Consider the following 16,183-nt stretch of genomic DNA (forward strand, 5'->3'; position numbering starts at 1 on the left):
TAGCGAATTCCACTGGTAGTCACAATCTCCAGGATCAGTTTGTTGACAACTCTCCTCTAAAAGCTCGCCTCCATCTTGCTGGCAGAAGAGATCAATTAAAATAAAAATATGGTCTGTCCTCCTCCACCGGGCCCCAACAACACTGCACTGCCCTATTTCTCACATATACCATGAGTTGCTGCTCATGACCTTGTAAAGACGGCAAATGCCCTCCCCATTCTTCCTTTCCACCATTACCCATCATTCAGTCTCAGTTTGGGCTCATCTGTTGTAGAAAACTTGAGCATCAGGAATGCAAGGGCACAATGTCTACCACTAGCTCAGTTCCTCTCCAATACCTTTTGGCTATGAATTTACCAAACACATCTTAGTCATGTAGGCAGTTCTAGATTGTATCACAAAGCCTGGCATTTAATATAGCACAATGATGATAACAATAACAACAGCAATGAAAGCGACATTGGTGCTCAGGGACAACTTATTTTGCTAATTATCCATTTAGGATTGATTACTCTTTATGTTCATGAACTCCAAATATGCTGGATATTCATTAAATAGCTTTCAATTGAGCCAGTTTTAAAACGATAAATCTGAGATTGCTAATTGGCAAAACACATTACCCTACCTGGATAATCATATGCTTGACCTAAATTAGTAATCATATTTTTGATGAGGTACCACAGAATGTTCTTATTCAGCTTGCCTCAAAAATAACAAGTAGCATTTGGACTTGTTTGTAATATTCAAAAAACATTGAATATATTATAGAAACCTGCATGAATTTGCTTATAAAACCAGCTCCCCCAGATTTTGCTCAGATTGTATTCAGGTTTTGCAAGATTCTGTTTTGATTCAATTTTATGAAGTAATCAATTCCAGGCACAGTTTTCTGTTGAATAAGTAAGAGTCTCTATTAGGCAACATTACACTTTCATTTTCTGAGAAAAGGAAGAGGCAGTTAAAAAATATATTTAAAGGCAGAGAACTCTGATTTATCATGGTTCTGCTCCTTGGTCATAGTCTAATTTTACTGTCATTTAATCTTCCCAGCCTTCAATTTCCTGTTCTTTGAAGTGGGAACTTCCTGCAGTTGCTAGAGAATGGAGTAAGGTCACATGGTAACTGCAGAGAATAGGGAGGCACCTTATTACAGGTAAGTGCTAAATGATGGTGTCTATTTCTTATTATCACCGCACAAACGAACTGCATACACTTGTGGGTGACATGAGGTTAAAGGTGTATGTCAATACCTGTCAGACCGTCCTCCCTCCAAGCTGTACCGCAGGTAGTTCATGCCATCCAGGAACTGACTGCTGGGCAACGAATCATCACCCAGCTCTTTCAAATCCTCAGGCCTAAGGTACTCTCCTCCATCACCTGTCATTGTGTCATCACCTTGAAGCAATCAGAGGAGAAGTGATTATGATTTTGAAATGCGTCAGCAAAATGGCTGTGATATCAACAAAGGACTGCAAACTGGGACACTCCACATGTGCAGACAACGATAAAATACTAACTTAGAGACACTATTTCACTCACTTTCATATTACTTAATGATAAAAAAAAAAACTACCTGAGTTGTAATTCTTCTAATATCTACCAGTTTTCTTTATTCAGTGGTTCTTTATAATAATGGGTGTTTTACAGCTGATATTATCTAACTCAACAATTAGTCCAACATGTAGACTACTTTGCCTGTTTGTAGTTTTAGTAATTTTCTACATGATGTTCAGCACTAATAGTCTCTTCATGTAATTAGAAGTATGCTAAACATGTCTACTGCTCTGGAAGATGAATTAAATATTAACAAGTATGCATATTAGGAAAAAATAACCCAAGAATGAAGTGCATAGATTGTGAATCCTGTAATGTAATTTAAAAAACATTGCAGAGCATAAGTAGGATGTTTTGTCTGAAACTAGATGACTTCCCAAAGGTGAAAGTTGAGAGGGAAAAAAAGAGAATTCAGTAATTAAGCTGGGGAAGAAAGAGATGACTAAGTGTTGTAGCTCACATTTGAGAGTCCAGAAGGCCAGGGTACATCCCCTGCCTGTGAATGAGAATACATCATTTTCAGAATCGAGGTGTCAAGTAGTTCAATAAATGAAAGATACTTCATTCACAAAAACACCCTATACACCATTAATATAATAGACAGAGGAATAATGTTGTTGACCGAAATTGTTTCTGATGATCCTTTAGGGCCACTCATCAGACACAGTGAAACTGACAACTTTGTATGTAAGGGGAAACTTAAATATTAATTATTTTAAATTTATTAAAAACTAATATTCTAGGGGCCAGTGCTGTGGCACAGCAAGTAAAGCCGCCCTTTGTGGTATAGGTATCCCATATGGGTACTGGTTCGAGTCCTGGCTGCACCCGCATGGAGGACCTGGAGGAAGCTCCTGGCTCCTGGCTTCAGATTGGCACAGCTCTGGCTGTTGCAGCCATCTGGGGAGTGAACCAGCAGATGGAAGACCTCTCTACCTCCCTCTCTCTCTTTCTCTCTCTCTTTCTCTCTCTCTCTCTGCCTCTGCTTCTCTGTAACTCTGCCTTTCATATAAATAAATAAATCTTTAAAAAAAAAAGTTGAGTCTTAAGAAATAGATATACCTGGTACAACTTCTTGTTAGCTAATCTTCCTGAGTCCCAGTCTGCACAACTAATAAATGGAGATATTTATGACCTGCTTCACATTACAATTACATGAATGGAATGAAATAACATATAAGAACATATAATCATGTGTTAGAACTTAATAATTGCTAGTTATTTTCTATTAACACAAAGTAAAGGGTTAGCACCCTATGAAATATGAAGGTAAATTTTACTTATCAGGGGTGGGATTTGGCCAAGTAGGTAAAACGCCATTTGGGACCCCGTATCCCTTATGAGTACCTGGGTTTGATATCTGGCTCCACTCCTGACTTACAGATTCTTGCTATTGCAGGCCCTGAGGGTCAATGGTGATGGTTCTAGTAATTGGATTCCTACACCCACGTGGAAGACCTAGACTGAGTTTCTGGCTTCTGATTTTGGTCTGCCCCAATCTCAGCTATTGTAGGCATTTGGGGAGTGTACCAGTAGATCTGAGCTCTATCTGCTTTTAAAATAAATAATATTTCAAATATTAAATGTCATGTATCAAAATATCTTTGAGTAAATCTATATGGGGGCTTCAAGTTTCTAGAAGAAGGAAAAAGGTACATTTTCCATGAATTTTTGAGACCTCTCTGCATTATACAGCAAGAAATATAATTGCACTAAGTACAAACATTTCATAAATCTAACAGTTCTATTGAAAACATGTGTAATTTAAATATACATGTATCTGTTTATTTATTTAGTTTTTATTTGAAAGAGAGAGTATGTGGGGGGAGAGACAGAGAGAGAGAGAGCAAGAGATATTCCATCTACCAGTCAATTCTCCAAATGCCCCCAACAGCCCGGGCTGGAACCAGGAGTCTGGAACTTCATCCAGATCTCCCACTTGGATGACAGGAACGCAAGTACTTGGTCCATAATGTGCTGCTTCCAGGTACATCACATTAACAAGAAGCTGGATGAGAAGTATGGAGTAGCTGAGACTAAAACCAGGCATTTTGATATGTGATGGGGGCATCACAAGTGGTAGCTTAATCCACTGCATCACAACGCAAACCCAATATAGGTAATTTTTAAAAAAAGTCTGTTACAATATATTTCCTCCCTCTTCCAGTGTGTATATTCTTTTTTTCAACATGTCCCCTCCCAAAGCAAAATGCAACAGTAACAGCAATCCAATGATAAATGACAACATAATCAAACACAAAATGGATGTTAGTCATCCAACAGTTCAGAGGAAGGAGAGGTCACTTCAAGATGGAGAAGTGGGTTGAATAATGTACTCTGCCCAAAATTCCTATCTACTTGGAAGCTCAGAATATGGTGTTATTTTGAGATGGGGCCTTTGCAGATGTAATTAATGTGAAGACCGAGATGACATCACATTGATTAGGGTGGGCTCTAAGTCCAATGCGAGTGTCCTAGTAGACAGTGAAGGACACAGTAGAGAAAGCCATGCGAAGGAAGATGGAAGTGAGGTATCCGTACACTAAAGCACACCAAGGATTGCTGGCAGCCACTAAAAGCTGGAGGAGGAATAGAAATATCCTTCTTGAAGTTAGCATGGCCCTATCGGTATCTTATTTTTGGTCTTCTGGTGTCCAAAACTGTGAGAGAACAAATTTAAACCACCACAATTATGGTAATTTGTGGGGCAACCCTGGGACACTACGGCGAAGCTGGAGAACATGTCACTGTTGATAGAAGTGGAGCTGGTTATTGGAGCTTTGACAAGGAAAGATGACAGTATTTCATCTAGTGTGTAAAGTGGCTAGTGTGTAAGGGGATATGGAAGGTAGTCAAAACAGAAGGAATGAGAGGGTGATATGCACTACTTGCTAAGAGAATGCTAAGTGGAATAATTTCAATCATAAATGCTCATGTTGGCCGGCACCGTGGCTTAACAAGCTAATCCTCCGCCTTGTGGTGCTGGCACACCGGGTTCTAGTCCCGGTTGGGGTGCCGGATTCTGTCCCGGTTGCCCCTCTTCCAGGCCAGCTCTCTGCTATGGCCCGGGAAGGCAGTGGAGGATGGCCCAAGTGCTTGGGCCCTGCACCTGCATGGGAGACCAGGAGAAGCACCTGGCTCGTGGCTTCGGATCAGCGAGACGCGCCGGCCACAGCGGCCATTGGAGGGTGAACCAACAGCAAAAAGGAAGACCTTTCTCTGTGTCCCTCTCTCACTATCCACTCTGCCTGTCCAAAAAAATAAAAATAAAAAAAATAAATAAATGCTCATGTTGATGAGAAACGGCAAAAGTTCAGGAAGAAGACTGGTGTCTGGACATAAGGCAAAGGCCAGGGAGCTTAGCTGTTGAATCACATCCTTGGAAGGTGTGTTTTTACATTTTTATCATTACTTCCCTCCCTTGTCTATGTAGTCAGTCTTTACATAGGACTGTTATGAGTCACATAATTTGGGATTCTCCACCCCAACACCAATACTTTATTCCTGGGAGAAAAACAATTCTAAAGTGAAATTTAAGAATAAGTTTACCAAAACATATGCACAGTCTGATTTGGATATAAGCTGAAATTATTTTAAGAAAACAATATGAAAGTTTCTTTAACATGTGGAAGACAACGTTTATTCTTATTCATGAAAAAGTGAAGGGGATGGTTGAATGCAGGATCTGTCACATGATAAAAGTATAACACAAGCTGTGTGTTATAGATGCCTTGAACAAGAGACCAAAAGGATTAAACATCAAAAGAATGCTTGAATACTCTTGCTCACTCTTCTTCGTCTTCCTCTCACTCTATGCCCACAGCCACCCACCCACTCACAAGAACCCAGTATAGTTGAGCTTTGCTGGCTGGCACCAAATTCCTACTACTACCCATACAAGAGCATCTGTCTCCCTGTCAATTTGCTTCTACATTTCTTCATCTAGCTTCTCCTAATTTTCCAGTCTTCACTGCTGTCTGTCATCTGCCAATATGGTCACATGGAACACATGCAACTCAAAGTGATTCTTTGCATGAAACACAGCACTCAAATATACTTTTAGATAGAAATTAGTCAGTGAGAATGTCTTTCTAAGAAAACAATGTTACCTGGTTTTTGGCTTTTCCTAGAAATGGAAAACTTTTCTTACCAAAAGAGATATTCTCTTGTTTTTTGAATGAAAAAATGTTCATTAACACTTAGTAATTGTACTTAGTTATGAGGTACAGTGTGACAATTCAATACATGTGTACAACGTCTAATGATCAGATAAAGCACATCTATCACCTCAGAAGTTTATCGCTTCTTTGTGTTGGGAACATTCAAAATTCTCTCTGTTAGTTATTTTAAATTTCAATTAATTGCTGTCAATGACGGTTATCATACTTTGTTATAGAACATTACACATTATTCCCCCTACCTAATTGTAGCCCTGTACCCACTAAACATTTGCTGCCTATTCTAACTCCCCCAGACCCATCCCAGCCTCTGGACTACTATTCTATTCTCTGCTTTTATGAGGCCTACTTTCTAACCTACAATTATAAATGAGAATACACAGTATTTTTTTTCTGTACCTGACTTAATTCACTTAACATGATGTCATCCAGTTCCATCAATGTTATTATAAATGACAAAATTTCAATTTTATGGCTCTATAATATTCCATCCACAAGATATTCTTAATCATTAGCCAATATCTGTCTTAAAGCAAAACTTTTTGTTATTAATTTTAACATATAATAGTTTTAATAAAAATATTAGAATATCACAGCTAGATCTCATCTGATACAACAGACAGGTCTAAGAGCTGTTTCATATAATTGAATTTTTATACATCAGTAATAAATACTTTATATGCATTAACTAATGGAATTCTTTAACAATTATTTTGTGAATAAAGAGTTACTTTTTAAGGCAGAAATTTTTAAATTAAATAATTACTATATAATTTATTTGATTTATAAATTTAGATTTTCATGTAAGAAGTTTATTTAAAGTGGTATCACATGTACTTTGGAACATTTGTGTTGGAAGGTGTTATTTTATTTGTTTTTTCCATCAAAATGCCAAATTCACCTGAAAAATATTTAAAGACTGGGGCTGCACTGTGGCCACAGCAGGTTAATCCTCTGCCTGCAGCACCAGCATCCCATATGGGCACCACTTCAAGTCCCAGCTGCCCCCTTCCAATCCAGCTCTCTGCTATGGCCTGGGAAAGCAGTAGAAGATGGACCAAGTACTTGGGCCCTTGCACCCACATGGGAGACCAGGAAGAAGCACCTGGCTCCTGGCTTCGGATCGGCACAGCTACAGCCATTGCAGCCATTTGGGGAGTAAACCAGCAGATGGAAGACCTTTCTCTCTGTCTCTCCCTCTCACTGTCTATAATTCTACCTCTCAAATAAATAAATAAAATCTTTAAAAAAAATTTAAAGATTACTTTATTTCTATTTTTACTTTATTTTAAAGTCACAATATTAGTTTATTGTACTTTTACCACATCTTGAACCAACAAGGATGATATGAACTGCATTCATTTCACGCAGTTTTCATTGATACCTTAGTTAATAACCAATAACAGAGTTATTAACATGCTTATGCTAGTTCAGTGTCAAGCAAAAAATTAGTTTTCTTCTAAGTTTCTATTCAAATAAAAAGCATTAGTTATTGAAAAATGTTTATAAAATGTTCATCACATAAGGCAAATGTTAAGTCTCAGTTGCAAAATCATTAAAGTATAAGAAACTCATGACTTTAAACATCCAAGTTAGTACAAATCCACACACAAAGTGTACACATGCACTAGTCCACCCATATTACCTGTTATTTTTAATGTAACAGAGCAGTGTTCAGCACACAGATTTAAATATGAAACAATGGCATCTATCCAGTTAAGAAAATTAAAATAAAGCTTTCACTCCAATACTTTCTTCTAATGGTACCTGAATCACTAAGTGCTTCCCCATCAATAAAGTGGTCACCAAACTGTTTTAAAGCTGTTCAACATATAAGTGAAGACAAGAAAAATGATCCCAAAAACAAAATATGGTAAATATATGAATGAAAAAGAAAATTAGTTAGCAAGTATTAAGATGGAATACAAAATTATAATAAATATTTGGTACTGTTGGCTTTGGCAATACCCTTTAAGTTACTCGTAATAGTAATCCAACAAATATTTGTTCATTCTTGCCATAAATTCATGTATGAGCTGAGACAATTCAATGCTATTACCAACAGGTGATTTCATATATTGGTTCCAAGTAAGGACATCTCAATATAAGTTTTATCTTATGATTTTTATCTTTAAAAACAAAAGAAATGTCTATAATATGTTTCTACAAAAGCAATTAGTATTGGGTCTAGTACCATCCTTTATGGCAATAATTTTTCAAACATGTACATTTTCAGTGTATATATATATGGCAATAATTTTTCAGTCATGTACATTTGATCAATAGATGCACTACTAAAACTTTATTGAATATCTTACAGGCTGCTTTCGTGGTTATTTTTCAGAAGATTCTTAGCAGCAGTGGAATATTGCATAGAAATTCAAAATAAAAAAAAAATACTACTTGGGACAGAGCCAGAAGCCCTGCTGTCTACATCTCCAGCTCTACCAACAGTGCAACCACCTCGACCCCAGGCAGTCACAAGTTTCTCCTTTTGGAAAAACAAGCTTTTGGGACTTTGAAATCTTGCCTTAGAAAAGTTTCATCAACTCTAAAACTCCAGGGAGCATATTTTCTGACTTCAGTAATTACATTCTTATGTTGAATTTACACTACTTACTGCTGGCTATTTTTCAACCTTTTTTCTTTCTCTAGATTAAAATACATTTTGTATACTTGAACCATTTAGAAAACAGAAATTTCTTAATATACCATTGATAGTATATACTTTAAGGTCTTTAGCCCAAAGCATATAAATAAAATATATTGTAACATAATTAAAACACATATTAGTAATTTTACTATTGAGTAGCTATTTTAACACATAATCAATTTCCAATTTCCCCCATCTTTCTGGCATTGTCATTTGATAGATATTAAAGATAGCAAGAAAATAGGCTAATCAGAATTCCTCCTACCACCAAATGATAAAAGTAAAGATACTGAAATGAAGGTGAAGAAGTGGCTGTAACTGTTCAGATGCTTCCTCCACAGTGCCAGTCGGCCCTTGAGAAACAGGTTGGCTAGCAAGTATGTAAGAACACGACAGACATCACAATATTAAATGGAAGTCTTACCCTCTTCATCAGAAACATCAAGAACTTCAGTCATTGTCTCAGGAACATTTAGCTTGTGTTTTTCCGTGATAGTCTGGAAAGACAAAAATCATTCATGCGCACATGAAAAACAAGACCAAACAAAAGACGAAAGAATCACAGAGGTGGTCATCTCAATAGCACCAGCAAGCTGTGAGGCCTGGAACATCCCATCTATTCCAAACATATATGTTGGAAGCTTATTCTCTTTCTTGGAAGAGAAATGGTGATTTACTCCAGTGAAGTGATGCTAGAGAAGGTTCATTCTTTTGCATTCCCATCTGAAAACTAAATTTTTTAGCAACAGCATTAATAATTAGTCATATTGAGAAAGCAGACTGATGTTTTCAGGGCTTTTGTAAAATGAACTTAGTGATGTTTCCAGAAAAAGCTTTAAAATGCAGCAATGAACATAAGCAATTTATTAAAAGTGAAGCTATTGGAAAAGAATCTAGAAACAATGTGAATCACATAAGTTATTTGGGCAGAGAATGTGACGAGTCTCTTCTGGGGTTAGTGGATCAACAGTAGAGAAATCATTCACTCTTAGAGCTTCAGCAGCAGCAATTCTGATTTGTTGCTTATCTGCCTTCCATGATAGCACCCCAGATTTGTTAAATCACTGCCTTCCATCCCTTACCCATGACATAAGGTTAAAAGACCAAGGTCTGGAGTCTGATTGCATGGGTGCAAATTCTAACTTCATCACTTATTAGATATGAGGACTTAGCAAGTCTCCTATCAATTTTCTTATCTATAAAACATGGATAAGAACAGAAATACATAAAATCTTTTTGAAGATTAAAAAAATAATATATGTGAGAGCTCTAAAAACAGCGCTTAGCATAAGTAAATACTCAACAAATAATAGTTAACTTAATTTTTATTATTATTAAAATTCAAAGTTAAAAATTCATCTTAAAACTGAAAGACCAGGGCCAGCACTGTGAAACAGCAGGTTAAGCTGCTGCCTGCAATGCTACCAATCCCATATGAGCACCAGTTGGAATCCCAGCTGTTCCACTTCCAATTCAGCTCCCTGCTAATACACCAGGGTAAACAGAGAAAGATGGCCCAAGTGCTTGTGTCCCTGCCACCCACCTGGGAAATCCAGATGAAGCTCTTGGCTCCTGGCTATGGCCTGACCCAGCCCCAGTCATTGTGGCCATTTGGAAAGTGAACCAGTGGGTAGAAGGTATCTCTCTTTCTCTCTGTCTTTCTCTCTCTCTTTCTGTAACTATCTTTCAAATAAATAAATATTAAAAAAAAAAAAAAACAAAACTGAAAGTCCTCTGAACTTTTGAGTCAGTTGTGTCCTCAAGAAACATTTTGAGTACTTAGCAGTGTTTTAGAAATCAGGGACATGACAGTGATTTTAAAAACAGGGAGCAATACGCCCATATATGATCTCACTCACATGTAGAAAGTGAAAGAGCTGAACTCATGGATCAGTAAGCAGAGTGATGGTTACAGGGGTTGAATGAATTGGGTGGGATTAGAAGACGTTGGTCAACACATCAGAACGTATCATATATGTGATAATTGTTCTGAGCAATAAGAGTTTTCACTACAAAAAAAAGGTTGAGCATGAAATAATAGATATGTTAATTAGCTTTATTTTGTCACTCCACAATGCATATATATATATATATATATATAAAATCGAAATTTCATGTTATATACCATGAATGTACAAGGTTTGTTTGTCTATTGAGTACATAAATATGACTCATGTACAAAGAGGTAAAAATTTCTAATCTCATGACATTAAGTATCATCTAAAGACTATTGAATCTTAAATTCCTATGTCTAGTTTCTTCATTGAAGGTAGATTAAGTATATCATTTGTACTGTTATGGGAACTTCAGAAAAACTACTTCCTTGAAATAAGAGTAAAATTTTCAATTAGATCTACCAACATAGAACAAATAGGTCTGTTTCCTTTAAGCTTTGTTACACAGGCATTAGAGATTCTTTTGAATGGCTACAATGACACTATCATCAATTCTTTCCTTTCCAAAAGCAGTATACATTCATAAGAAAATTCAACTGGTTAAGTTCAACTGAGTAATTATGGATATATCCAAGTTAAGAGGGAGTGATTAAATCATGTGATAATGAATAAATCATTAAGTGGTTCTCCATTTTCTTCAGAACAAAACTGCCTCAGAGGTACCGTGGAGAGGTAATAAGGGAGGGAGAGACCTCATAGCTCACTTCATGCTACATTTGAGTTGACCTGCTTCTCCTCCCTTAACAGATTTCATTTGGAGTGGAATTCCAGTTAAAAGAGGAAAGGAACTGTGAGAGGAAAGTAAGTCTCATGCTATTCAGATCAAAGTACAGTTGAAGAGTAGGCTGGTAAATGCAGCTTGCCTAGACAAGTTTGTCTCAACGTTTAAATAATTCCACAGTACCATGGGGCAGACATTTGGCACAGAAGTAAAGATGTGACTTGGGGCACCTGTATGCCACACTGGAATATCTTGTTTTGAGTCCTGGTTCTACCTAAATCCCAGCTTCCTGTAAATGTGCACACTGAGAGTCAGCAGGTGACGCTTCACATAGTTGGGTCCCTGTCACTCATATGGAAGACTCAGATTGAGTTCCCAGCTCCTGGCTTTGGACTGTCTCAACTCTGGGACAAAGGCTGTGGTAGGCATTTGGAAAGTAAGCCAGGGTATGGAAGTTTCTCTCTCCATCTGTCTCTGTCTTACTGCTTTTTAAATAAATAAACAATTCTATAATGTCTTATTTACAGAAAGTACACTAAATGCTGCAGTGCCCATCCAAAGATCTGGAGACCAGTAGATGTTCAATAGATACTTGTTGAGTGAATTAACTTGAAAAGAATATTATAACATACAATTTATTCATCATTTTACTAACATAAATTTTAACAGCACAGATAACTTTTAACCTATGGTATTTATCAGTGGTATTCAAATCTAGTTGCATATTAGAATTATTAGAGGAATTTAAAAAATATTGTTGCTAGAATCTCATCACAGAGCAATGAAATCAGCATCCCCAGGGACAGAATATTTTTTAAAAGTTCCTCAATTTGAGGTTCATTTTCTTGTATTACAGAAAGTATATATGTTGTGAGAAGATGATTTGCATTTAAAATACAGGATAGAGACAGCCCTGTGATACCTCAATAACATTTTTGGAAACTTTTTTAAAGTGCCTAAGGGTAAATGAAATGATTCAAAAATATGAAAACACATCTTCTCTATTAGGCTATAGCAGGAAGTCATTTTTTTTCTGAAACATTCTAGAATATTTACCCTTCATTGTAAACATTTCCACGAAAGACTGCCTCTCCATTTGAAAATCACTTCTGGCCTGAATTTCTATTTTCTGAAGCTGATAACCTTCTTTGTACTCACAGGAATGGGAAAAAGCACTTTGCTTTAGTTTGATCATTAAATGCTACTGGAGAAATTATAAGCAAATATATGTGGGGACATAAAAAGTAGAACCCAGTGATCATATCAGTAATTGATATTTTTCTGTATAGATATGTGAAGTGTCCACTATTTTACATATAGCATATACTTGTACATGATGTGGTACTTGACCTTCAGAAGGCCATCAATATATACCTTTTGAATGGATGACAAACAAGTCTTTTGCCCTATGAATAATATAATAAAAATGACATATTTTCTTTTTAAAAAAGTATTCATTGAAAATTTCATTATTGAAATATGTTTTTATGCAAGCCTATCTGAATAGTACACAGAATATTGGACTTTAATTAAGTGATCATGGGCATCTCCTTCTGCCATAGAATTCCAATATGCTATGGTCAAGATTAGAAACCACTTTAGGGCCGGCGCCATGGCTCAACAGGCTAATCCTCCACCTTGCAGCGCCGCACACCAGGTTCTAGTCCCGGTCGGGGCGGCGGATTCTGTCCCGGTTGCCCCTCTTCCAGGCCAGCTCTCTGCTGTGGTCCGGGAGTGCAGTGGAGGATGGCCCAAGTGCTTGGGCCCTGCACCCCATGGGAGACCAGGAGAAGCACCTGGCTCGTGGCTTCGGATCAGCGAGATGCGCCGGCCGCGGCGGCCATTGGAGGGTGAACCAACAGCAAAAGGAAGACCTTTCTCTCTGTCTCTCTCTCTCTCTGTCCACTCTGCCTCTCAAAAATAATAATAATAATAAATTAAATACTCCTAAAAAAAAAAGAAACCACTTCAAAAGTTAAAATGAATAGTACAATTTGTACAAGTTTAATTATATATAATTAAATAAGATAATAAGGCAAAACAAGTAGGATGTGATAAGTGGATGGAAAGAAGACTCAATAATGAGTTTTTATTCTTTATAATGAAATGGGAGAAAAGTAGACTATAAAACATAAGTCTTTAACATACTGTTTTTTTTTTTTTAAATTATCCATTTATTTGCAAGTCAGAGTTACACAGAGAGAGAAGGAGAGGCAGAGAGAGGGAGAGGTCTTCCACCTGCTGGTTTACTCCCTAATTGGCTTCAACAGCTGGAGCTGAGCCAATCTGAAGCCAGGATCCAGGAGCTTCCTCTGGGTCTTTCTATGTGGGTGTAGAGGCCCAAGGACTTGGTCCATCTTCTACTGCTTTCCCAGGCCATAGAGGAGAGCTGGATTGGAAGAGGAGCAGCTGGTTTTCAAACCAGCACCCATAAGCGATGCTAGTACTGCAGGCAGCGGCTTTTACCCGCTACACCACAGCGCCAACCCCAACATACTGTTTCATAATTGGTGGATAGTATCTAGTTTATTTTCTAAAAGAGAAAAAGTGTGCATAACTGATCTCTACTTGGCCAGTCCCCTTGATCAATCATTTCCTATATACTACATGTTCACCAAACTACCACTGCACAGTGAGTGAGTGACCTTGGCCATGACACCTTCTCATGCCTTCACCTGTCATCTTCATCCATGGAATTATAAACTACACTTGTTTTCAAATCTTTATCTCAATAATACATGTTAACATAACTTCTGAAAATAAATATTCTGTTCTATAAAAACTAAGGTAACAGCTTTGGAAACTCTCAATGAAGCTGAGCCACCAAAAATAATTGCTAGTCAATTAGGGGTGATCGAGACAATTAAAACATATTGGAAAATATATGACAAAAGCTTAAAAAAAATTGCACTCAGGATAATGTCTCTAAGGAAATGTGCAGGATATATAAATATCATATATATTCAGTTATCATAGAACTTATATATACATATGCACAAGATAGCACATATGCTTGATGTTACTTGTGCATGAAGGACAATTTAGCCCTCTAATCAATGGATCTATATTCACAGGAAAAATTTTAGCTCCACGTCTATAGGCACCAAATAACTGTATATGTTTATTGCACTGCTATTTGTATGATTCCCACTTAATTTGACTTACAGGATCAGATATAATTTAGGATTCAGAACATTTACATGAACTTCACTGCTTGTTAAAAAAAATCCCCCCATGTTTAAATGATGAATATATAATATCATTTATATCATACATACATCATTGCTATATTACTAACTTATGTTGTACATATAATTGATTATAAGTAATGTAAAACACAATTACTTAAAATCATATAAATAACAAAAATAATTGATGATAGCTGATCAGTAATAAAGAGAGATGAGTCATAGCTCATAGTTCTTCCAAGCTGCCTTGGTCGCCCAGGCTTCTGCTGCCAGAAATGTGTCCCTCCCACTCTGATGTCTGTTCCGGCAAACATTTAGAGACTGTATCCCCAGGAGAAGGCTCAGCTGTCTCATAACCCCTGCTGTGCCTTACAAAGTCAAGTTATAGAAGCAAAGGTTAAGGAAACAAACCACGATTTCAAACTGCCTCAGAAATTTCTGCAGCAATGACTTTTCCTTGACACACTGCCGCCATACTCTGTTCCCTACACAATAGCTTTATTCACACTTTGGGGTAAAGAATTGTGTAAAGAGGAAAAGTGAAAGAAACTTTCTTGGATCAAAGAGAACTCACATGGCTGCTCAAATGGTACATCATAGAATCCAAGGGCTACAAGATTGTGTTGCTATAATTCAACTATCACATTTCAATGACAGTAAAACTATATTTAATTTTATTAATTTCACATAATTGTTGAATTTTCTCTTGTGCTTTTTGCTATCATCAGTTAATAGTTCTGAGTTACTTTTAGTAAATCTGTAGACTTTAGAAAATGATATTGAATATGATCAATAAACACTAGTTAAGCTGGGTTTTGTTGTTATTGTTGAATATTAGATAAAAGGAGTTCTTTCACAAAATTCCTGGTAGGCTACCTTCAGTTATGCCAGAGTAGTTGGGAACAAGGGTTTTGGAACTGGGCAATCTAAAGGTTTCTTCTAGTTCTGTCCTCCATCCCTGGCACATTTTGAATCCCAAATGTTGATTCTTGTTTTAAACATCATTAATAACACACTATGTAGAAATGAAATTATATGGAAAAAATGATTAAAAACCTCTTCACAAAGAAATAAAGTGTAAAGTAAGAAGATTCCCATACTGCACAAAAATAAATTCTCATTCAAATCCTTATCCCTAAATTCCTTTCAACAATTCAACTCACAATGGTAACTAACAGAAGCCAATTCAGAAGCAGACAGTAAAGGCACCACAGCATGAAAACCCACAACTAAAACTACCTCTTTAGATAAATGACTTATTATCCTAGTTGAAATCAGAAATGTTGTTTCACCTAGAAACTTAAGTTGTAACTATGGTGAGTTCTTTGGAGCAATGCTCATCTAGAGAGTGTAAAGAATAACAGTTACCAGAAAACAAAAACAAACAACTGGCAGTAGTTCCATCTGACCCTAGAGAAAAGCGCGGGTGGAGAAATGACCTCTCCATATGTATCCTACACGTGCAGAGTTTTGCCCAGGTGTCCAAGAACTTGTTTAAAGGCAGTAATTAGAGTAAAGGAAAATTAGAGAAAGCTAACTGTCCCTCTTTTAAAATACAGTTCTTTGAAGTCATTTGCTCTAAGTAGTATTTACATAATGGAGATCCTTTGAACTTGAACACGTGAGTTCCATAGTGTTGCTGATGTAAGTGCATAATTTATTTCTTACAGAGCATACATCTCAATGTTCATCCTCTTGACAATGTAAGCTGCTTGTGAGCAGGAACAATATTTAACCCCTGGTGAGTCTTCAGCTCACAACATGGAATCCAGCACATATTTTATGTCTGATAACTGATGAAGAAATGAATTAACAAAATGAATGGAAGAAAAGCAGGTCCAAGATAACAAAGGATACAAGTTTGCCATCTAGTGGTAACCTGGTAAAAATGCACATACACACATGATTCCCAAAACAGGGGAAAATTAATGAAG

At 36.9% G+C, this 16,183-nt stretch overlaps 1 protein-coding gene across 5 annotated transcripts in view; it reads right to left on the bottom strand.

The window, feature by feature from the left end:
• The window catches only part of ANK2 (ankyrin 2), a 657,856-nt gene that overhangs the window by 70,796 nt on the left and 570,877 nt on the right, over positions 1-16,183 (bottom strand). For all 5 annotated transcript variants that reach the window (XM_062199712.1, XM_062199708.1, XM_062199709.1 and 2 more), the window contains 2 exons: positions 8,810-8,882; positions 1,251-1,395 (listed from right to left, as the gene is read on the bottom strand). In XM_062199712.1, coding sequence (XP_062055696.1) covers positions 1,251-1,395; positions 8,810-8,882 — 218 coding nt within the window. The remainder of the gene's footprint in view (positions 1-1,250; positions 1,396-8,809; positions 8,883-16,183) is intronic.

This window comes from Lepus europaeus, chromosome 8 (assembly GCF_033115175.1).
Source record: "Lepus europaeus isolate LE1 chromosome 8, mLepTim1.pri, whole genome shotgun sequence".
Taxonomy (NCBI): domain Eukaryota; kingdom Metazoa; phylum Chordata; class Mammalia; order Lagomorpha; family Leporidae; genus Lepus; species Lepus europaeus.